The sequence below is a fragment of the Oncorhynchus nerka genome, linkage group LG26 (assembly GCF_034236695.1).
Source record: "Oncorhynchus nerka isolate Pitt River linkage group LG26, Oner_Uvic_2.0, whole genome shotgun sequence".
Lineage (NCBI taxonomy): Eukaryota > Metazoa > Chordata > Actinopteri > Salmoniformes > Salmonidae > Oncorhynchus > Oncorhynchus nerka.
In genome coordinates, this window is record NC_088421.1 from 36,329,464 (window position 1) to 36,352,922 (window position 23,459).

General features: G+C 50.0%; 1 protein-coding gene across 1 annotated transcript in view; it reads left to right on the forward strand.

Annotated features, from left to right (window-relative positions):
• LOC115115834 (dynein axonemal assembly factor 5) overlaps nucleotides 1-23,459 on the forward strand; it is an 81,847-nt gene that overhangs the window by 39,968 nt on the left and 18,420 nt on the right. Inside the window, exons 8-9 of the mRNA XM_065010580.1 lie at nucleotides 15,058-15,226; nucleotides 19,432-19,579. Coding sequence (XP_064866652.1) covers nucleotides 15,058-15,226; nucleotides 19,432-19,579 — 317 coding nt within the window. The remainder of the gene's footprint in view (nucleotides 1-15,057; nucleotides 15,227-19,431; nucleotides 19,580-23,459) is intronic.

Consider the following 23,459-nt stretch of genomic DNA (forward strand, 5'->3'; position numbering starts at 1 on the left):
GACAGGGACATGTAGAGAAGAAGGAGGGAGGGAGAATAGGGACAGGGACATGTAGAGAAGGAGGGAGGGAGAGAATAGGGACAGGGACATGTAGAGAAGGAGGGAGGGAGAATAGGGACAGGGACATGTAGAGAAGGAGGGAGGGAGAATAGGGACAGGGACATGTAGAGAAGGAGGGAGGGAGAATAGGGACAGGGACATGTAGAGAAGGAGGGAGGGAGAATAGGGACAGGGACATGTAGAGAAGGAGGGAGGGAGAATAGGACAGGGACATGTAGAGAAGGAGGAGGGAGAATAGGGACAGGGACATGTAGAGAAGGAGGGAGGGAGAATAGGACAGGGACATGTAGAGAAGGAGGGAGGGAGAATAGGGACAGGGACATGTAGAGAAGGAGGGAGGAGAATAGGGACAGGGACATGTAGGGACAGGGACATGGAGAAGGAGGGAGGAGAATAGGGACAGGGACATGTAGAGAAGGAGGGAGGGAGAATAGGGACAGGGACATGTAGAGAAGGAGGGAGGGAGAATAGGGACAGGGACATGTAGAGAAGGAGGGAGGGAGAATAGGGACAGGGACATGTAGAGAAGGAGGGAGGGAGAATAGGGACAGGGACATGTAGAGAAGGAGGGAGAATAGGGACAGGGACATGTAGAGAAGGAGGGAGGGAGAATAGGGACAGGGACATGTAGAGAAGGAGGGGAGGGAGAATAGGGACAGGGACATGTAGAGAAGGAGGAGGAGAGAATAGGGACAGGGACATGTAGAGAAGGAGGGAGGGAGAATAGGGACAGGGACATGTAGAGAAGGAGGAGGGAGAATAGGGACAGGGACATGTAGAGAAGGAGGGAGGAGAATAGGGACAGGGACATGTAGAGAAGGAGGGAGGGAGAATAGGGACAGGGACATGTAGAGAAGGAGGGAGGGAGAATAGGGACAGGGACATGTAGAGAAGGAGGGAGGGAGAATAGGGACAGGGACATGTAGAGAAGGAGGGAGGGAGAATAGGGACAGGGACATGTAGAGAAGGAGGGAGGAGAATAGGGACAGGGACATGTAGAGAAGGAGGGAGGAGAATAGGGACAGGGACATGTAGAGAAGGAGGGAGGGAGAATAGGGACAGGGACATGTAGAGAAGGAGGGAGGGAGAATAGGGACAGGGACATGTAGAGAAGGAGGGAGGGAGAATAGGGACAGGGACATGTAGAGAAGGAGGAGGAGAATAGGGACAGGGACATGTAGAGAAGGAGGGAGGGAGAATAGGGACAGGGACATGTAGAGAAGGAGGGAGGGAGAATAGGGACAGGGACATGTAGAGAAGGAGGGAGGGAGAATAGGGACAGGGACATGTAGAGAAGGAGGGAGGGAGAATAGGGACAGGGACATGTAGAGAAGGAGGGGAGGGAGAATAGGGACAGGGACATGTAGAGAAGGAGGGAGGGAGAATAGGGACAGGGACATGTAGAGAAGGAGGGAGGGAGAATAGGGACAGGGACATGTAGAGAAGGAGGGAGGGAGAATAGGGACAGGGACATGTAGAGAAGGAGGAAGGAGGGAGAATAGGGACAGGGACATGTAGAGGAGGGAGAATAGGGACAGGGACATGTAGAGAAGGAGGGAGGAGAATAGGGACAGGGACATGTAGAGAAGGAGGGAGGGAGAATAGGGACAGGGACATGAGAAGGAGGGAGAGAATAGGGACAGGGACATGTAGAGAAGGAGGGAGGGAGAATAGGGACAGGGACATGTAGAGAAGGAGGGAGGGAGAATAGGGACAGGGACATGTAGAGAAGGAGGGAGGGAGAATAGGGACAGGGACATGTAGAGAAGGAGGAGAGGGAGAATAGGGACAGGGACATGTAGAGAAGGAGGAGGGAGAATAGGGACAGGGACATGTAGAGAAGGAGGGAGGGAGAATAGGGACAGGGACATGTAGAGAAGGGGGGAAGGAGGGAGAATAGGGACAGGGACATGTAGAGAAGAAGGGAGGGAGAATAGGGACAGGGACATGTAGAGAAGGAGGGAGGGAGAATAGGGACAGGGACATGTAGAGAAGGAGGGAGGGAGAATAGGGACAGGGACATGTAGAGAAGGAGGGAGGGAGAATAGGGACAGGGACATGTAGAGAAGGAGGGAGGGAGAATAGGGACAGGGTCATGTAGAGAAGGAGGGAGGGAGAATAGGGACAGGGACATGTAGAGAAGGAGGGAGGGAGAATAGGGACAGGGACATGTAGAGAAGGAGGGAGGGAGAATAGGGACAGGGACATGTAGAGAAGGAGGGAGGGAGAGCATGGCCTGGGACATGTAGAGAAGGAGGGAGGGAGAATAGGGACAGGGACATGTAGAGAAGGAGGGAGGGAGAATAGGGACAGGGACATGTAGAGAAGGAGGGAGGGAGAATAGGGACAGGGACATGTAGAGAAGGAGGGAGGGAGAATAGGGAGGGACATGGCCTGGGACAGGGACATGTAGAGAAGGAGGGAAGGAGGGAGAATAGGGACAGGGACATGTAGAGAAGGAGGAGGAGAATAGGGACAGGGACATGTAGAGGGAGAGGGAGAATAGGGACAGGGACATGTAGAGAAGGAGGGAGGGAGAATAGGGACAGGGACATGTAGAGAAGGAGGGGAGGGAGAATAGGGACAGGGACATGTAGAGAAGGAGGGAGGGAGAATAGGGACAGGGACATGTAGAGAAGGAGGAGGGAGAATAGGGACAGGGACATGTAGAGAAGGAGGGAGGGAGAATAGGGACAGGGACATGTAGAGAAGGAGGGAGGGAGAATAGGGACAGGGACATGTAGAGAAGAGGAGGGAGAATAGGGACAGGGACATGTAGAGAAGGGGAGGGAGAATAGGGACAGGACATGTAGAGGGAGAATAGGGACAGGGACATGTAGAGAAGGAGGGAGGGAGAATAGGGACAGGGACATGTAGAGAAGGAGGGAGGGAGAATAGGGACAGGGACATGTAGAGAAGGAGGGAGGGAGAATAGGGACAGGGACATGTAGAGAAGGAGGGAGGAGAATAGGGACAGGGACATGTAGAGAAGGAGGGAGGGAGAATAGGGACAGGGACATGTAGAGAAGGAGGGAGGGAGAATAGGGACAGGGTCATGTAGAGAAGGAGGGAGGGAGAATAGGGACAGGGACATGTAGAGAAGGAGGGAGGGAGAATAGGGACAGGGACATGTAGAGAAGGAGGAAGGGAGAATAGGGACAGGGACATGTAGATAAGGAGGGAGGGAGAGCATGGCCTGGGACATGTAGAGAAGGAGGGAGGGAGAATAGGGACAGGGACATGTAGAGAAGGAGGGAGGGAGAATAGGGACAGGGACATGTAGAGAAGGAGGAAGGAGGGAGAATAGGGACAGGGACATGTAGAGAAGAAGGGAGGGAGAATAGGGACAGGGACATGTAGAGAAGGAGGGAGGGAGAATAGGGACAGGGACATGTAGAGAAGGAGGGAGGGAGAATAGGGACAGGGACATGTAGAGAAGGAGGGAGGGAGAATAGGGACAGGGACATGTAGAGAAGGAGGGAGGAGAATAGGGACAGGGACATGTAGAGAAGGAGGGAGGAGAATAGGGACAGGGACATGTAGAGAAGGAGGAGGGAGAATAGGGACAGGGACATGTAGAGAAGGAGGAGAGGAGAATAGGGACAGGGACATGTAGAGAAGGAGGGAGGGAGAATAGGGACAGGGACATGTAGAGAAGGAGGGAGGGAGAATAGGGACAGGGACATGTAGAGAAGGAGGGAGGGGGAGAATAGGGACAGGGACATGTAGAGAAGGAGGGAGGGAGAATAGGGACAGGGACATGTAGAGAAGGAGGGAGGAGAATAGGGACAGGGACATGTAGAGAAGGAGGGAGGGAGAATAGGGACAGGGACATGTAGAGAAGGAGGGAGGGAGAATAGGGACAGGGACATGTAGAGAAGGAGGGAGGGAGAATAGGGACAGGGACATGTAGAGAAGGAGGGAGGAGAATAGGGACAGGGACATGTAGAGAAGGAGGGAGGAGAGAATAGGGACAGGGACATGTAGAGAAGGAGGGAGGGAGAATAGGGACAGGGACATGTAGAGAAGGAGGGAGGGAGAATAGGGACAGGGACATGTAGAGAAGGAGGGAGGGAGAATAGGGACAGGGACATGTAGAGAAGGAGGGAGGGAGAATAGGGACAGGGACATGTAGAGAAGGAGGGAGGGAGAATAGGGACAGGGACATGTAGAGAAGGAGGGGAGGGAGAATAGGGACAGGGACATGTAGAGAAGGAGGGAGGAGAATAGGGACAGGGACATGTAGAGAAGGAGGAGGGAGAATAGGGACAGGGACATGTAGAGAAGGAGGGAGGGAGAATAGGGACAGGGACATGTAGAGAAGGAGGAGGAGGAATAGGGACAGGGACATGTAGAGAAGGAGGGAGGGAGAATAGGGACAGGGACATGTAGAGAAGGAAGGGGAGGGAGAATAGGGACAGGGACATGTAGAGAAGGAGGGAGGGAGAATAGGGACAGGGACATGTAGAGAAGGAGGGAGGGAGAATAGGGACAGGGACATGTAGAGAAGGAGGGAGGGAGAATAGGGACAGGGACATGTAGAGAAGGAGGAGGGAGAATAGGGACAGGGACATGTAGAGAAGGAGGGAGGGGAGAATAGGGACAGGGACATGTAGAGAAGGAGGGAGGGAGAATAGGGACAGGGACATGTAGAGAAGGAGGGAGGGAGAATAGGGACAGGGACATGTAGAGAAGGAGGGAGGGAGAATAGGGACAGGGACATGTAGAGAAGGGGGGAAGGAGGGAGAATAGGGACAGGGACATGTAGAGAAGGAGGGAGGGAGAATAGGGACAGGGACATGTAGAGAAGGAGGGAGGGAGAATAGGGACAGGGACATGTAGAGAAGGAGGGAGGGAGAATAGGGACAGGGACATGTAGAGAAGGAGGGAGGGAGAATAGGGACAGGGACATGTAGAGAAGGAGGGAGGGAGAATAGGGACAGGGACATGTAGAGAAGGAGGGAGGGAGAATAGGGACAGGGACATGTAGAGAAGGAGGAGGGAGAATAGGGACAGGGACATGTAGAGAAGGAGGGAGGGAGAATAGGGACAGGGACATGTAGAGAAGGAGGGAGGAGAATAGGGACAGGGACATGTAGAGAAGGAGGGAGGGAGAATAGGGACAGGGACATGTAGAGAAGGAGGAGGGAGAATAGGGACAGGGACATGTAGAGAAGGAGGGAGGGAGAATAGGGACAGGGACATGTAGAGAAGGAGAAGGGAGGGAGAATAGGGACAGGGACATGGAGAAGGGACATGGGAGGGAGGGAGAATAGGGACAGGGACATGTAGAGAAGGAGGGAGGGAGAATAGGGACAGGGACATGTAGAGAAGGAGGGAGGGAGAATAGGGACAGGGACATGTAGAGAAGGAGGAGGGAGAATAGGGACAGGGACATGTAGAGAAGGAGGGAGGGAGAATAGGGACAGGGACATGTAGAGAAGGAGGGAGGGAGAATAGGGACAGGGACATGTAGAGAAGGAGGGAGGGAGAATAGGGACAGGGACATGTAGAGAAGGAGGGAGGGAGAATAGGGACAGGGACATGTAGAGAAGGAGGGAGGGAGAATAGGGACAGGGACATGTAGAGAAGGAGGGAGGGGAGAATAGGGACAGGGACATGTAGAGAAGGAGGGAGGGAGAATAGGGACAGGGACATGTAGAGAAGGAGGGAGGGAGAATAGGGACAGGGACATGTAGAGAAGGAGGGAGGGAGAATAGGGACAGGGACATGTAGAGAAGGAGGGAGGAGAATAGGGACAGGGACATGTAGAGAAGGAGGGAGGGAGAATAGGGACAGGGACATGTAGAGAAGGAGGGAGGGAGAATAGGGACAGGGACATGTAGAGAAGGAGGGAGGGAGAATAGGGACAGGGACATGTAGAGAAGGAGGAAGGGAGGGGACAGGGACATGTAGATAAGGGGGAGGGAGGGAGGGGACAGGGACATGTAGAGAAGGAGGGAGGGAGAATAGGGACAGGGACATGTAGAGAAGGAGAATAGGGAGAATGGCCTGGGACATGTAGAGAAGGAAGGAGGGAGAGAATAGGGACAGGGACATGTAGAGAAGGAAGGAGGGAGGGAGAATAGGGACAGGGACATGTAGAGAAGGAGGGAGGGAGAATAGGGACAGGGACATGTAGAGAAGGAGGGAGGGAGAATAGGGACAGGGACATGTAGAGAAGGAGGGAGGGGGAGAATAGGGACAGGGACATGTAGAGAAGGAGGGAGGGAGAATAGGGACAGGGACATGTAGAGAAGGAGGGAGGGAGAATAGGGACAGGGACATGTAGAGAAGGAGGGAGGGAGAATAGGGACAGGGACATGTAGAGAAGGAGGGAGGGAGAATAGGGACAGGGACATGTAGAGAAGGAGGGAGGGAGAATAGGGACAGGGACATGTAGAGAAGGAAGGGGGAGGGAGAATAGGGACAGGGACATGTAGAGAAGGAGGGAGGGAGAATAGGGACAGGGACATGTAGAGAAGGAGGGAGGGAGAATAGGGACAGGGACATGTAGAGAAGGAGGAGGGAGAATAGGGACAGGGACATGTAGAGAAAGGAGGGAGGGAGAATAGGGACAGGGACATGTAGAGAAGGAGGGAGGGAGAATAGGGACAGGGACATGTAGAGAAGGAGGGAGGGAGAATAGGACAGGGACATGTAGAGAAGGAGGGAGGGAGGGAGAATAGGGACAGGGACATGTAGAGAAGGAGGGAGGGAGGGAATAGGGACAGGGACATGTAGAGAAGGAGGGAGGGAGAATAGGGACAGGGACATGTAGAGAAGGAGGGAGGGAGAATAGGGACAGGGACATGTAGAGAAGGAGGAGGGAGAATAGGGACAGGGACATGTAGAGAAGGAGGAGGGAGAATAGGGACAGGGACATGTAGAGAAGGAGGGAGGAGAATAGGGACAGGGACATGTAGAGAAGGAGGGAGGGAGCATGGCCTGGGACATGTAGAGAAGGAGGGAGGGAGAATAGGGACAGGGACATGTAGAGAAGGAGGGAGGGAGAATAGGGACAGGGACATGGAGGAATGGGACAGGGACATGTAGAGAAGGAGGAGGAGAATAGGGACAGGGACATGTAGAGAAGGAGGGAGGGAGAATAGGGACAGGGACATGTAGAGAAGGAGGGAGGGAGAATAGGGACAGGGACATGTAGAGAAGGAGGGAGGGAGAATAGGGACAGGGACATGTAGAGAAGGAGGGAGGGAGAATAGGGACAGGGACATGTAGAGAAGGAGGGAGGGAGAATAGGGACAGGGACATGTAGAGAAGGAGGGAGGGAGAATAGGGACAGGGACATGTAGAGAAGGAGGGAGGGAGAATAGGGACAGGGACATGTAGAGAAGGAGGAGGGAGAATAGGGACAGGGACATGTAGAGAAGGAGGAGGGAGAATAGGGACAGGGACATGTAGAGAAGGAGGGAGGGACATGTAGAGAAGGAGGGAGGGAGAATAGGGACAGGGACATGTAGAGAAGGAGGAGGAGGGAGAATAGGGACAGGGACATGTAGAGAAGGAAGGAGGGAGAATAGGGACAGGGACATGTAGAGAAGGAGGAGGAGGAGAATAGGGACAGGGACATGTAGAGAAGGAGGAAGGAGGGAGGGAGAATAGGGACAGGGACATGTAGAGAAGGAGGGAGGGAGAATAGGGACAGGGACATGTAGAGAAGGAGGGAGGGAGAATAGGGACAGGGACATGTAGAGAAGGAGGGAGGGAGAATAGGGACAGGGACATGTAGAGAAGGAGGGAGGGAGAATAGGGACAGGGACATGTAGAGAAGGAGGGAGGAGGAGAATAGGGACAGGGACATGTAGAGAAGGAGGGAGGGAGAATAGGGACAGGGACATGTAGAGAAGGAGGGAGGGAGAATAGGGACAGGGACATGTAGAGAAGGAGGGAGGAGGGAGGGAGAATAGGGACAGGGACATGGGACAGAGAAGTAGGGAGGGGAGAATAGGGACAGGGACATGTAGAGAAGGAGGGAGGGAGAATAGGGACAGGGACATGTAGAGAAGGAGGGAGGGAGAATAGGGACAGGGACATGTAGAGAAGGAGGGAGGGAGAATAGGGACAGGGACATGTAGAGAAGGAGGGAGGGAGAATAGGGACAGGGACATGTAGAGAAGGAGGGAGGGAGAATAGGGACAGGGACATGTAGAGAAGGAGGGAGGGAGGGAGAATAGGGACAGGGACATGTAGAGAAGGAGGAAGGGGGAGGGAGAATAGGGACAGGGACATGGAGGGAGGGAGAATAGGGACAGGGACATGTAGAGAAGGAGGGAGGGAGAATAGGGACAGGGACATGTAGAGAAGGAGGGAGGGAGAATAGGGACAGGGACATGTAGAGAAGGAGGGAGGGAGAATAGGGACAGGGACATGTAGAGAAGGAGGGAGGGAGAATAGGGACAGGGACATGTAGAGAAGGAGGGAGGAGAATAGGGACAGGGACATGTAGAGAAGGAGGGAGGGAGAATAGGGACAGGGACATGTAGAGAAGGAGGGAGGGAGAATAGGGACAGGACAGGGACATGAGAAGGAGGGAGGGAGAATAGGGAATGTAGGGACAGGGACATGTAGAGAAGGAGGGAGGGAGAATAGGGACAGGGACATGTAGATAAGGAGGGAAGGAGGGAGGGAGAGCATGGCCTGGGACATGTAGAGAAGGAGGGAGGGAGAATAGGGACAGGGACATGTAGAGAAGGAGGGAGGGAGGGCATGGCCTGGGACATGTAGAGAAGGAGGGAGGGAGAATAGGGACAGGGACATGTAGAGAAGGAGGAAGGGGGGAGGGAGAATAGGGACAGGGACATGGAGGGAGGGAGAATAGGGACAGGGACATGTAGAGAAGGAGGGAGGGAGAATAGGGACAGGGACATGTAGAGAAGGAGGGAGGGAGAATAGGGACAGGGACATGTAGAGAAGGAGGGGGAGGGAGATAGGGACAGGGACATGTAGAGAAGGAGGGAGGGAGAATAGGGACAGGGACATGTAGAGAAGGAGGGAGGGAGAATAGGGACAGGGACATGTAGAGAAGGAGGGAGGGAGAATAGGGACAGGGACATGTAGAGAAGGAGGGAGGGAGAATAGGGACAGGGACATGTAGAGAAGGAGGGAGGGAGAATAGGGACAGGGACATGTAGAGAAGGAGGGAGGGAGAATAGGGACAGGGACATGTAGAGAAGAGAAGGAGGAGGGAGAATAGGGACAGGGACATGTAGAGAAGGAGGGAGGGAGAATAGGGACAGGGACATGTAGAGAAGGAGGGAGGGAGAATAGGGACAGGGACATGTAGAGAAGGAGGGAGGGAGAATAGGGACAGGGACATGTAGAGAAGGAGGAGGGAGGAGAATAGGGACAGGGACATGTAGAGAAGGAGGGAGGGAGAATAGGGACAGGGACATGTAGAGAAGGAGGGAGGGAGAATAGGGACAGGGACATGTAGAGAAGGAGGGAGGGAGGGAATAGGGACAGGGACATGTAGAGAAGGAGGAGGGAGAGAATAGGGACAGGGACATGTAGAGAAGGAGGGAGGGAGAATAGGGACAGGGACATGTAGAGAAGGAGGGAGGGAGAATAGGGACAGGGACATGTAGAGAAGGAGGGAGGGAGAATAGGGACAGGGACATGTAGAGAAGGAGGAATAGGGAGGGACATGAGAATAGGGACAGGGACATGTAGAGAAGGAGGGAGGGAGAATAGGGACAGGGACATGTAGAGAAGGAGGAGGAGAATAGGGACAGGGACATGTAGAGAAGGAGGGAGGGAGAATAGGGACAGGGACATGTAGAGAAGGAGGGAGGAGAATAGGGACAGGGACATGTAGAGAAGGAGGGAGGGAGAATAGGACAGGGACATGTAGAGAAGGAGGGAGGGAGAATAGGGACAGGGACATGTAGAGAAGGAGGGAGGGAGAATAGGGACAGGGACATGTAGAGAAGGAGGGAGGAGAATAGGGACAGGGACATGTAGAGAAGGAGGGAGGGAGAATAGGGACAGGGACATGTAGAGAAGGAGGGAGGGAGAATAGGGACAGGGACATGTAGAGAAGGAGGGAGGAGGGAGAATAGGGACAGGGACATGTAGAGAAGGAGGGAGGGAGAATGGGACAGGGACATGTAGAGGAGGGAGGGAGAATGGCCTGGGACATGTAGAGAAGGAGGGAGGGAGAATAGGGACAGGGACATGTAGAGAAGGAGGGAGGGAGGAGGGACTGGGACATGGAGAGGATAGGGACAGGGACATGTAGAGAAGGAGGGAGGGAGAATAGGGACAGGGACATGTAGAGAAGGAGGGAGGGAGAATAGGGACAGGGACATGTAGAGAAGGAGGGAGGAGGGGACAGGGACATGTAGAGAAGGAGGGAGGAGAATAGGGACAGGGACATGTAGAGAAGGAGGGAGGAGATAGGGACAGGGACATGTAGAGAAGGAGGGAGGGAGAATAGGGACAGGGACATGTAGAGAAGGAGGGAGGGAGAATAGGGACAGGGACATGTAGAGAAGGAGGGAGGGAGAATAGGGACAGGACATGTAGAGAAGGAGGGAGGGAGAATAGGGACAGGGACATGTAGAGAAGGAGGGAGGGAGGGAAATAGGGACAGGGACATGTAGATAAGGAGGGAAGGAGGGAGGGAGAGAATGGGACTGGGACATGTAGAGAAGGAGGGAGGGAGAATAGGGACAGGGACATGTAGAGAAGGAGGGAGGGAGAGCATGGCCTGGGACATGTAGAGAAGGAGGGAGGGAGAATAGGGACAGGGACATGTAGAGAAGGAGGGAGGGAGAATAGGGACAGGGACATGTAGAGAAGGAAGGAGGGAGAATAGGGACAGGGACATGTAGAGAAGGAAGGAGGGAGAATAGGGACAGGGACATGTAGAGAAGGAGGAAGGAGGGAGAATAGGGACAGGGACATGTAGAGAAGGAGGAGGGAGGGAGAATAGGGACAGGGACATGTAGAGAAGGAAGGAGGGAGAATAGGGACAGGGACATGTAGAGAAGGAGGGAGGGGGACAGGGATGTATAGGGACAGGGACATGTAGAGAAGGAGGGAGGGAGAATAGGGACAGGGACATGTAGAGAAGGAGGAGGGAGGGAGGGACATAGGGACAGGGACATGTATAGACTGGAGGGAGGGAGAATAGGGACAGGGACATGTAGAGAAGGAGGAAGGAGGAGAATAGGGACAGGGACATGTAGAGAAGGAGGGAGGGAGAATAGGGACAGGGACATGTAGAGAAGGAGGGAGGGAGAATAGGGACAGGGTTTGTAGAGAAGGAGGGAGGGAGAATAGGGAGGGACATGTAGAGAAGGAGGGAGGGAGAATAGGGACAGGGACATGTAGAGAAGGAGGGAGGAGAATAGGGACAGGGACATGTAGAGAAGGAGGAAGGGAGAATAGGGACAGGGACATGTAGATAAGGAGGGAAGGAGGGAGGGAGAGCATGGCCTGGGACATGTAGAGAAGGAGGGAGGGAGAATAGGGACAGGGACATGTAGAGAAGGAGGGAGGGAGAGCATGGCCTGGGACATGTAGAGAAGGGGGAAGGAGGGAGGGAGAATAGGGGCAGGGACATGTAGAGAAGGGGGGAAGGAGGGAGGGAGAATAGGGACAGGGACATGTAGAGAAGGGGGAAGGAGGGAGGGAGAATAGGGACAGGGACATGTAGAGAAGGAGGGAGGGAGAATAGGGACAGGGACATGTAGAGAAGGAGGAAGGAGGGAGAATAGGGACAGGGACATGTAGAGAAGGAAGGAGGGAGAATAGGGACAGGGACATGTAGAGAAGGAAGGAGGGAGAATAGGGACAGGGACATGTAGAGAAGAAGGGAGGGAGAATAGGGACAGGGACATGTAGAGAAGAAGGGAGGGAGAATAGGGACAGGGACATGTAGAGAAGGAGGGAGGGAGAATAGGGACAGGGACATGTAGAGAAGGAGGAAGGAGGGAGGGAGAATAGGGACAGGGACATGGAGGGAGGGAGAATAGGGACAGGGACATGTAGAGAAGGAGGAAGGAGGGAGGGAGAATAGGGGCAGGGACATGTAGAGAAGGAGGGAGGGAGAATAGGGACAGGGACATGTAGAGAAGGAGGAAGGGAGAATAGGGACAGGGACATGTAGAGAAGGAGGGAGGGAGAATAGGGACAGGGACATGTAGAGAAGGAGGGAGGGAGAATATGGACAGGGACATGTAGAGAAGGAGGGAGGGAGAATAGGGACAGGGACATGTAGAGAAGGAGGGAGGGAGGGAGAATAGGGACAGGGACATGTAGAGAAGGAGGGAGAGGAGAATAGGGACAGGGTCATGTAGTTTTGTGGGAGGGGAATAGGGACAGGGTCATGTAGAGTTTACAGGAGAATAGGGACAGGGACATGTAGAGAAGGAGGAAGGGAGAATAGGGACAGGGACATGTAGATAAGGAGGGAAGGAGGGAGGGAGAGCATGGCCTGGGACATGTAGAGTTTGAGGGAGGGAGAATAGGGACAGGGACATGTAGAGAGGAGGGAGGGAGAGCATGGCCTGGGACATGTAGAGAAGTGGGAGGGAGAGCATGGCCTGGGACATGTGTTTTCTGTATGGGTACAGACTAAGAGCATGTGTTTTCTGTATGGGTACATGTGTTAGAGAGGGAGGTATAAGAGAGCATGGCCTGGGACATGTAGAGAAGGAGGGAGGGAGTGCATGGCCTGGGACATGTATGGGTACATGTGGAGGGAGGGAGAGCATCCTGGGACATGGTTTGAGATAAGACTAAGAGCATGTGTTTTCTGGGATGGCCTGGGACATGTAGAGAAGGAGGGAAGGACATCCCATGGTTTGGACATGTAGAGAGAGGGAAGAGCATGGCCTTCTGTATGTAGAGGAGGGAGGTTTACATCAGTGGCCTGGGACATGTAGAGGAGGGAGCATGGCCTGGGACATGTAGAGAAGGAGGGAGGGAGAGCATGGCCTGGGACATGTAGAGAAGGAGGGAGGGAGAGCATGGCCTGGGACATGTAGAGAAGGAGGGAGGGAGAGCATGGCCTTGGACATGTACAGAAGAAGGGAGGGAGAGCATGGCCTGGGACATTCCTGGACGTTGTTCCACCTCCCAGGGGGAATGGCAACGCCAGTTTTCCCAGAAAATGATCTTCCAGTCAGGGTTTGTGGGGGGGTTGTTAGCTCCCTTCGCAGGGGGTTAACACTATTGACTCAAGAGGACAGTCAATCAGACAGTGTCCATCCCCGCCTCCCCTCATGGGGACCATAACGCGCCCCTCGAGGTCATTTCCTCTGTCCTGAAGAGACAACACTATGCTCACGCTCCTTTCTCTCACTCTGCTCATTTCCTCTCCGTTGATGTTACTATGACTATGGGATGTATGCTTCCTGTTTGTTTTCTGTATGGGTACATGTGTTAGTGTTTACATCCCAGTGGTTTGATGTATAAGACTAAGAGCATGTGTTTTCTGTATGGGTACATGTGTTAGTGTTTACATCCCAGTGGTTTGATGTATAAGACTAAGAGCATGTGTTTTCTGTATGGGTACATGTGTTAGTGTTTACATCCCAGTGGTTTGATGTATAAGACTAAGAGCATGTGTTTTCTGTATGGGTACATGTGTTAGTGTTTACATCCCAGTGGTTTGATGTATAAGACTAAGAGCATGTGTTTTCTGTATGGGTACATGTGTTAGTGTTTACATCCCAGTGGTTTGATGTATAAGACTAAGAGCATGTGTTTTCTGTATGGGTACATGTGTTAGTGTTTACATCCCAGTGGTTTGATGTATAAGACTAAGAGCATGTGTTTTCTGTATGGGTACATGTGTTAGTGTTTACATCCCAGTGGTTTGATGTATAAGACTAAGAGCATGTGTTTTCTGTATGGGTACATGTGTTACATCCCAGTGGTTTGATGTATAAGACTATCCCAGTGGTTTGATGTATAAGACTAAGAGCATGTGTTTTCTGTATGGGTACATGTGTTAGTGTTTACATCCCAGTGGTTTGATGTATAAGACTAAGAGCATGTGTTTTCTGTATGGGTACATGTGTTAGTGTTTACATCCCAGTGGTTTGATGTATAAGACTAAGAGCATGTGTTTTCTGTATGGGTACATGTGTTAGTTTTACATCCCAGTGGTTTGATGTATAAGACATGTGTTTTCCATGTGTTAGTGTTTGCAGTGGTTTGATGTATAAGACTAAGAGCATGTGTTTTCTATATGGGTACATGTGTTAGTGTTTACATCCCAGTGGTTTGATGTATAAGACTAAGAGCATGTGTTTTCTGTATGGGTACATGTGTTAGTGTTTACATCCCAGTGGTTTGATGTATAAGACTAAGAGCATGTGTTTTCTGTATGGGTACATGTGTTAGTGTTTACATCCCAGTGGTTTGATGTATAAGACTAAGAGCATGTGTTTTCTGTATGGGTACATGTGTTAGTGTTTACATCCCAGTGGTTTGATGTATAAGACTAAGAGCATGTGAAGCACATTGTTTGCAGCCTTTTAGGAGAGTTATTATTTTCATGGTAAAGTTACTGTTCATGCTTCTGTTCCCAGATGTAATCTAAACTTGCAACACAGCCAGTAACATTTTAATGGAATGTGTTGATCACTTTCTCTCACCTTCCCTTCCTGTTTCTTTCTCTATCCCTCGCTCCTCTCCATCTCCCTCTCCCTCTCTCTTTGTCTCTCTCTCCTCTCCATCTCCCTCTCCATCTCTCTCTCCTCTCATTCTCTCTCTCTCAATCTTGCTCTTTCTCTATCTCCATCTTGCTCTCTGTCTCCTCTCCATCTCTCTCTCTCCATCTGTCTCTCTCTCTCCATCTCTCTCTCTCCATCTGTCTCTCTTTCCTCTCCATCTCCCTCTCCATCTCTCTCTCCTCTCATTCTCTCTCTCTCCATCTTGCTCTCTGTATCTATCTCCATCTCGCTCTCTGTCTCTGTCTCTCTCCATCTCTCTCTCCATCTCTCCCTCTCTCTCTCCTCTCAGGCAGAGCAGAGCGTAGTGTCTCTGTGTAAGGTCCAGGGTCTGGCTACAGTAGCTGACCTCTACAGGCAGCACATGGATCAGCTGCTCCAGTGGCTCTCAGCCTCTCAGAAGACCTGGACCAGCTACTCCCCCCAGAGACTGCAGCTCCAGGTCATCGCCACCCAATCAGGTGAGACTATAGGTCAGGCTTCTCCAAGCGTGTTCCTGGAGAGCCTACCCTCATGTAGGTTTTAAATCCAACTCCACTTGTAACTAACGTGACTCAACTGATCAGATAGATATTCATTCAAATCAGGTGTGTTAGATTCGGGTTGGAGAGAACCTACAGGAACAGGGTTGGAGAGCTCTGCTATAGGTCATCTCTGGCCAGTCATGTGAGACTATAGCCACATCGCTGGCCAATCAGGTGAGCATATAGCCACATTGCTGGCCAATCAGGTGAGAATACAGGTAAATTCTGTCCAATCAGAAGACCAATCTGCAACCAACCCATTACTGTCCAAACAGTCATATCTAGCCAATCAGGTGAGACTAAAACCACATTATTGTCAGAATCATGTGAGACCAAAGGCAGAGGGGAAGAGGCGAAGCAAGAGGTTTTACTCCGCCCAAAATCTGTCCACGAAAATAAGCCTAAGAAGGGAGGAATTTTTGGTCAATGGGAGAGTGTTGAATTTGGTCAACAAAAAATGGAATTGCTCATTTGCTAAGTGATCCTTATTCGATCAACTGAAGTTTCGGAATGGTTAGGTTGTTCCGAATTTACTGATATAAGTGGACATGCGTTGCATTTACCCAACTTTGAAAAAAACAACTTTATATTGGAGTTGTTCCTGTTGTCATAGGGAGAGGACTCATCATGGATATAACCCGTTTTAGTGTGGATATTGCCATTGAGAGCTTCCACCATTTTAAAGTAGACAATTGGGTGGGGATTCTTATGATTTTGGAGCAATCAGCCAATGAAGAATAAGAAAATTGACTACTTTAAAATGGAAATGGCTTCAATGGTGCTGCCCTTGCGGTCACAGACTCTATAATGGCACAGATACAAAGATGAGTCATCTATCTCTATGGCCTGTTGTTCACATGCATATCTGCCCTCTCATTGGCTAGAATGGTTCCACCTGATCTCGCCGCCTCCACCCTGACTTCCATATTTGAGGACATGTATTTCTACTGTTAGTGCGGGTCACTTGACTATCTTGTCAATATAGTATACAATATTTGCTACATGTCATCGCTGGCCAGTCAGGTGAGACTATAGTCAAGCTATTACCTCCATGTTGTTTCCCCACCACTCCTATAAATACCAGTTATAGAGTGGATATTGTCATTGAAGACAACCCTTCATTCCATACCAGCCAAACAGCCACCATCATAGATTTACACTGAACAAAAATATAAACACAGCATGCCATCATTTCAAAGGTTTGACTGAGTTCCAGTTCATATCAGGAAATCAGTCTGTTGAAATACATTCATTAGGCCCTAATCTATGGATTTCACATGACTGGGAATACACATATACATGTGTTAGTCACATATACCAACAAAACAAAAAGAAGGCTTGTGGATCAGAAAACCAGCCAGTATCTGGTGTGACCACCATTTCCCTCATGCAGTGCGACACATCTCCTTCACATAGAGTTGATCAGGCTGTTGATTGTGGCCTGTGGAACGTTGTCCCACTCCTCTACAATGGCTGTGTGATGTTGCTACACCTGTCAGGAGGCTGGATTATCTTGGCAAAGGAGAAATACTCACTAACAGGAATGGAAACAAATGTTGCTATGTCCGTTCTATTCACTTTATTTCTACGCTGTCATCTACCCTTAAGACCTGTATTGAGTCAAAGACCTTTGACTCAAGTCCCCTTTAGAAACACTCACACAGACAGAACGAGACTTGCCTGCCTACCCAAACTCCTTGCACCGGCAAAACATCACATCCATGGATGTTAGTTTCTTCTTCGCAATGAGTCTGTATCTGAGGACCTCCTCTACGATTTGTAGAATGGAAATCCATTCTAGACGGTCTGATTGGACCCAGAAACCGATGGTTTGGGCCAGAGCCAGAACAAAAATGTGTAAAGCGGCACTTTTAAAAATGTGTCATTGGTACTTTGATACTCTGATGGTTAGAGATGATCCAATCGCTGATGACTTGGTTTTGTACAACACCCCGCACTTTGATGTCACTACAAACCACTTGAATGGTGGCAGTCTGACTGAAGTATGTAGTGAATGATAGCAGCAGAATAATTCAGTTTGAGGCATCTGGCAAGTCAGCAACATAACCTGCCATTATCCAGCTACACACAGAAAGCTTGTCATTAGAGCCAAGTTAGCTTAGTGACTAGGGTAAATCCTCCACCCACTCTGTCTCAGTCCAGGTTAGGGAGGGTTACAAGGGCTCTGAACCTCACTTTACGCATTACTTTACCCCTATCCCCCATAATCCTCCGACATTAGCACCTCCGACACACGTTCTTTCATCCCGGATCGCTCTCTGTCTCTCTCTCTGTCTGTGTCTCTGTCTCTCTCTGTCTCAGTCTCTCTCTCTCTGTCTCTCTCTCTGTCTCAGTCTCTCTCTCTCTGTCTCTCTCTCTCTCTCTCTGTCTCTCTCTCTGTCTCAGTCTCTCTCTCTCTGTCTGTGTCTCTCTCTCTGTCTCTCTGTCTCAGTCTCTCTCTCTGTCTCAGTCTCTCTCTCTGTCTGTCTCTCTCTCTCTGTCTCCGTCTCTCTCTCTCTCTCACACACCACACACTTGCACTCCAGACCTATACACTCTTAGAAAAAAGGGTTATTTGGCTGTCCCCATGTGGAACCCTCTATGGAATTGTTTCTACATGGAACCCGAAACGGAACCCTTTTAGGTTTGTCTGTATAATTCTAATAATAGAGAAGTTATTTTAGTTCTTTAGTTTTATAGTTGTACTGTTATTCATGCTTAATCAGGACCAATAGATTTCCACAGATATTTATCAGATGATAGTAACAGGATGTACTGAACAGGTATTTGAGGTTTCTGCTCTGATTGTATGAGAACAGCAATGAACAGCTGTAGTATGTCCTCTAGTCCCCTAAGCCTCCAGTCATAACTGACCAGTCCATTCTAAGCTTACGGTCAGACCGACCCCAGTCTTTGTGTGGTTATTTTTAAAATACTCCCTACAAAGCCCCTCGCCATTCCGGGGTTAACTTTTCACATTTCTGGCCACTATGCCAAAGCATTCTGGGAATATGGGCCTGGGAGCCAATGGAAAGACATGCTATAGATTATAGCATCTATTAGTGGATGTTTGAGATCTGAGAATATCCCATTCTCTTAGTCATAGTCTGGTCTCACCTTCTGACTGCTGTTTGTCAGACATAAACTTTGTCCTCCCATTTCCTCTTCACACTGGCATTGCTCCTCTTTTCCGTACGTGTGTGTGTGGATCCCTGCGTTCGTGTATGTGTTTGTCCGTAAATGTCCCTGCGTTTTTCTGTGTGTCTCTGCATGCACGTGTGTGTGAGTGTGTGTGTGTTCCTTCACTGTCTCTGGTCTGGCACCCTCTGGCCCTGTAAAAATAAATCCCCTCTGTGTCTGTGTGCCTACACCACACCACACACTGCCAGGAGAGCAGGGCAGGACAATTGTCAACTGGCTGTGTACTAGGGATCATTTTAGAGGAATCCAGCCTAGCTGACCCTCTCATTTCAGCAGTGAGTTAGTGTGAAGAGGCCTTGAGATGTCTGCTCTGGTCTGACACCTTCACCCTGTTTGTGGCACCGTTTTGATTCGCACATTCCTGCTGCGTGACATCTTTCCATTTTGTGTCCTCTCTCTCTATATATATATATATCTCTATCTCTATATATCTCTCTCTCTATATATATCTCTGTCTCTGTCTCTCTGTCTCTCTCTCTCTCCTTACCCTCCATTGCCTTGTTCTCTCTCCTCTCTCTCTCTCTCTCTCTCTCTCTCTCTCTCTCTCTCTCTCTCTCTTATCTGCTTCTTGGGGGAAGTCCATTCTACTGGCCAGCCGCTGCCCTCATCATCACAGGATATCCTCTGTCTTGTCTCTACAGCATGTCATACACACACACACATAGTCAGACAGACACTTGGTTAGTGTGTGTGTGTGTGTGTGTGTGAGCTGGGAATACTTTCACTGTGAATTTCCCATCCAGTGACTGACCCAGCCTGGTAACACGACTTACCGCAACACACACACACACACACACACACACAAAAGCTCCTTTAACTCATGTCTCATTTCCTTGTTGCTGTGTGTCACAGTCTGGTCAGTCCTTGGAACTTTCCCTGTCTGACTGAGTAGTGGTCAGTGGTACTAATAATAGGACTTCTGTTCTTCTGTGTGTGTTCAGGCCCAGTCATTGGAGAGTTCCTGCCCTTGCTAATGCCCCTTCTGCAGAACTGTCTGGACCCAGAGAGAGACCCTGAGATGAGACTACACATCTTCACCATGCTGTCCAAACTGCTGCTGGATGCTACACACACACTGGACTCCCAGGGGTGAGTTCTGAATACACACACACACACAACCAGCCGGTCCCATTTGAATCCCTCCCCCTTGGCCCTAACCCTTCAAAGTTTACATATCTGTAAGGTTGAAGCAATATTGGGAAGCTTTACCACTACACTGCTTAAATACCTCTCCAGGCATGCTAACATGGGGAGGTCCAAAAGGAGGGATAGGGAGTGATTTGGGACCGGCTGATACACACAGACTCCCACACATACAGACTCCCACACACGCACACACAGACTCCCACACACACAGACTCCCACACACACACACACAGACTCCCACACACAGACTCTCACACACGCACACACAGACTCCCACACACGCACACACAGACTCCCACACACGCACACACAGACTCCCACACACACACACACATACAGACTCCCACACACACACACACATACAGACTCCCACACACACACACACACACACACACACATACATACAGACTCCCACACACACACACACACATACAGACTCCCACACACACACACACATACAGACTCCCCACACACACACACACACATACAGACTCCCACACACACACACATACAGACTCCCACACACACACACACACACACACACACATACAGACTCCCACACACACACACACACATACAGACTCCCACACACATACAGACTCCCACACAGACTCCCACACACACACACACACACACACACAGACACACACACACACACACAGACACACACACACACACACACACACACACACACACACACAGACTCCCACACACGCACACACAGACTCCCACACACGCACACACAGACTCCCACACACGCACATACAGACTCCCACACACACATACAGACTCCCACACAACACACACACACACAGACTCCCACACACGCACACACAGACTCCCACACACACACATACAGACTCCCACACACATACACACACACACACACACACACACACACACACACTCCCCCACACACACACACACACACACACACACACAGGCTGCCAAACACAAACTGATGCAAGGACACGTGCATGCACGTAAATTCACATACTGTACACACACATGCATGCACATACACACACAAACCTGTGTCCACCACACAGACAAAAAATGCATGATAAACACCTAGCTCCTACAGCTAAGTCGCAGAGTGAAAACAGGAAGTACCTCTGGTTTCCCGACATGCCACAATATGGGTAAAGGAGAGGTGAAAGTTCAGTAATGGTCTTAGATACACACAGTTAAAGCCAGGCTGGACCGGTATAGCCCAGGTTGACTTTCCACAGGCTCGTTAGCGCAGGCTGGCCTAAACCTGTCACGTTTGTTTTCATTTCTCCAAACTGCCCTGAACGTGATGTGTTTCTCCCCAGGTGTTATTAGCAGATTTAGCACAGCTCATGTTTTTCCAACTTCCCCTCATTAACTGTAGAATTAGCAGCCCAGCGACACGGAACCCTCGTCAACAGACGTAGTTGTCAATGATGTATTATGTAAGTCCATAGTAGCTGTCCCATCTCAGGCTCTGCAGACTGCAGTGGGTCTGTTTATTCTCTATGAGGCTTGGGCTATATAGAGTCTATGGCTACTATAGGAGATTGGTCATAATAGGAAAAACCATGGTGTAATTTCCACTAGTAATGGAGGGGACATGCCCCCCCTACCCCTACTTTTGACTGTTTATATTTCTCATTACAAGGCTGAATTTAGAATTCATAGAAGCCATAGGTCAAATGCGTTGAAAGCTTTACTCGGCCTAAATTGTCCTCCCCCGTCTCACTAATCTGGATGGAATCTACCACCACAGGCATCTTGTTACATCTGGGACCTACCAACATGAAACATACCTAGCAATATGCCTCTGATGGGGGAGGGGGGATTTTGGTTTGATCTATCCGTCCTCAGTGAGTTAGTAACGCCAGGCCTCATCACCACCCCAGAGTGATCTTTCAACACTGTTAAGAGGGATGGAGCGTTGAGACTAACTGAATGATTGGAAGAATGAATGACAGAATTCAACTTGAATTGCCCCGAAGAGGATTTGATTTACACATCATGAGCCACATTGTAAACAGACACATCCAACTAAATCACCAGTGGGGAGGCTACCTGTCACCCACGCATTCCACATTACATTCAGTCAAATCCAGACCAGGATATTAGCAGACAATAACATGAAAGACTCCTTATGGGGTCCCTGAATATCTCTGTTATCTCCGCCTCTCCAAGCCATTTCCACATAGTCCGTCTCTCTTCCCCTCCAGCGCCTCTCTAATCTTGGGGAATGCATTAAGTTAAGCCGGGGCCTTGTGGTCTGTGGTCTCTGCTGTGGCTCCTGCGGTCGGAGCAACAGTTGTCCCCGTCACTCAGTGGGGTAACTTGTCAGCGTGGTCCCCAAGGGTCGACCGTGACTGCCCGGGGTGCAGCGCGTGTCACCGTGGATGTGTACATAATGTCTAGGGTCATGTGGAGGTCAATCTGGGTAGTTATTATGGTGTGGAACCCTTTTAGTCAAACTGGCCAAAGGAGTTGGTAGAAGCAGACGGACACCCAGGCTAGAAGTCAGACATTAAGACATTAGCATTGTGAACTCCAAGCTCCAGAGGTGAGTGATAGGCTACATCCAGCCCATAAAGGTAACAAGCAGAGCCTCTGTCCTTCCCCAACTCTCTCTTCCTCTCACAGGCCACCTATGTGGTTTAGTGTTGACTTGTGCCTTTAACCCAGGGCACCTTGGTAGTTAAGTCATCATAGGAAGATTAGTAGTGAGTGATTATACAGTATACAGTATAGCAAGTTTATACTATGAAGAATTCATATTGACATATAGGGTTGGAAGCATGAGTTTTTACTCACCAACGTGATGTGTGGTCAAACACTTAGTAAGTTAGTTGTAGTCACGATCTGGTTACCTATAAGTACAAACATAGTTATTCAATATTTATTCACTTAATTCTGGAGATCTTCTCATCTACCCACAATGCACTATTTTTCAACGGCATTTGGAGGATCTACTCTGTGCTACAGAGTTTATATTCCATCTCGGTTAGCCACTAGCCACTAACGTTAGCCACAGGCTTTTAAAAGTTTTACCATCGGATGGGCCCCAGCCATCAATCTGGAAGTCTTCTCTCTCTTTGCTTTTAATTTGAGTTTATGTTTTGGTTGTGTTCTAGCTGGCCTCCAATAGTTAGGCTCTAGCTTACCGACCATAACCGTGGTGGTTGGGTAGGCTAATAGCTAATTGGCTAAATAGCTAACGTTAGCTGGCTGGCTAGCTTGCTTGCTTGCTGGCTAAGATAACTGCATATAGCTAGCTAACATTATTTGATAACTGGTCATTGACTGTCATTGACTTTAATGTAGCTGTAAGCTAGGTGTTGATAGTAACTGGCTGACTCATTCAATGATAACGTAACGTTAGTAGGGCTAGCTTTAGCAGGCTAGTAAGGGCTAACTTTAGCAGGCTAGTAGGGCTAACTTTAGCAGGCTAGTAGGGCTAACCTTAGCAGGCTAGTAGGGCTAACTTTAGCAGGCTAGTTGGCTAGCAACCTTGCAGGTTGATTTGTAACAAATTCCTAAATTATTTGCTTGTAAACTGGCTTAAAATTAGATTGAAACCAGTAGTTGGTGTAATTTGACGTTCTACATTTGAAGTTATTTCTGTGGAGGTTACATTATAGTGAATGGGCTGGCTTGCCGGGTCCTCCATATTACATCACGCCCGGAAAAACCTTTTCCAAAAATTACTTTGGCGTTCTTTGGAATTCTGATGGGTTTGATGTAATAACTAGAAAATTTGAAAAGTGAGCTGTATCTTTACATTGGGACTTTTAATGCATATACTAATGCAAATCCATTTGTTATACGTGGTTACAAC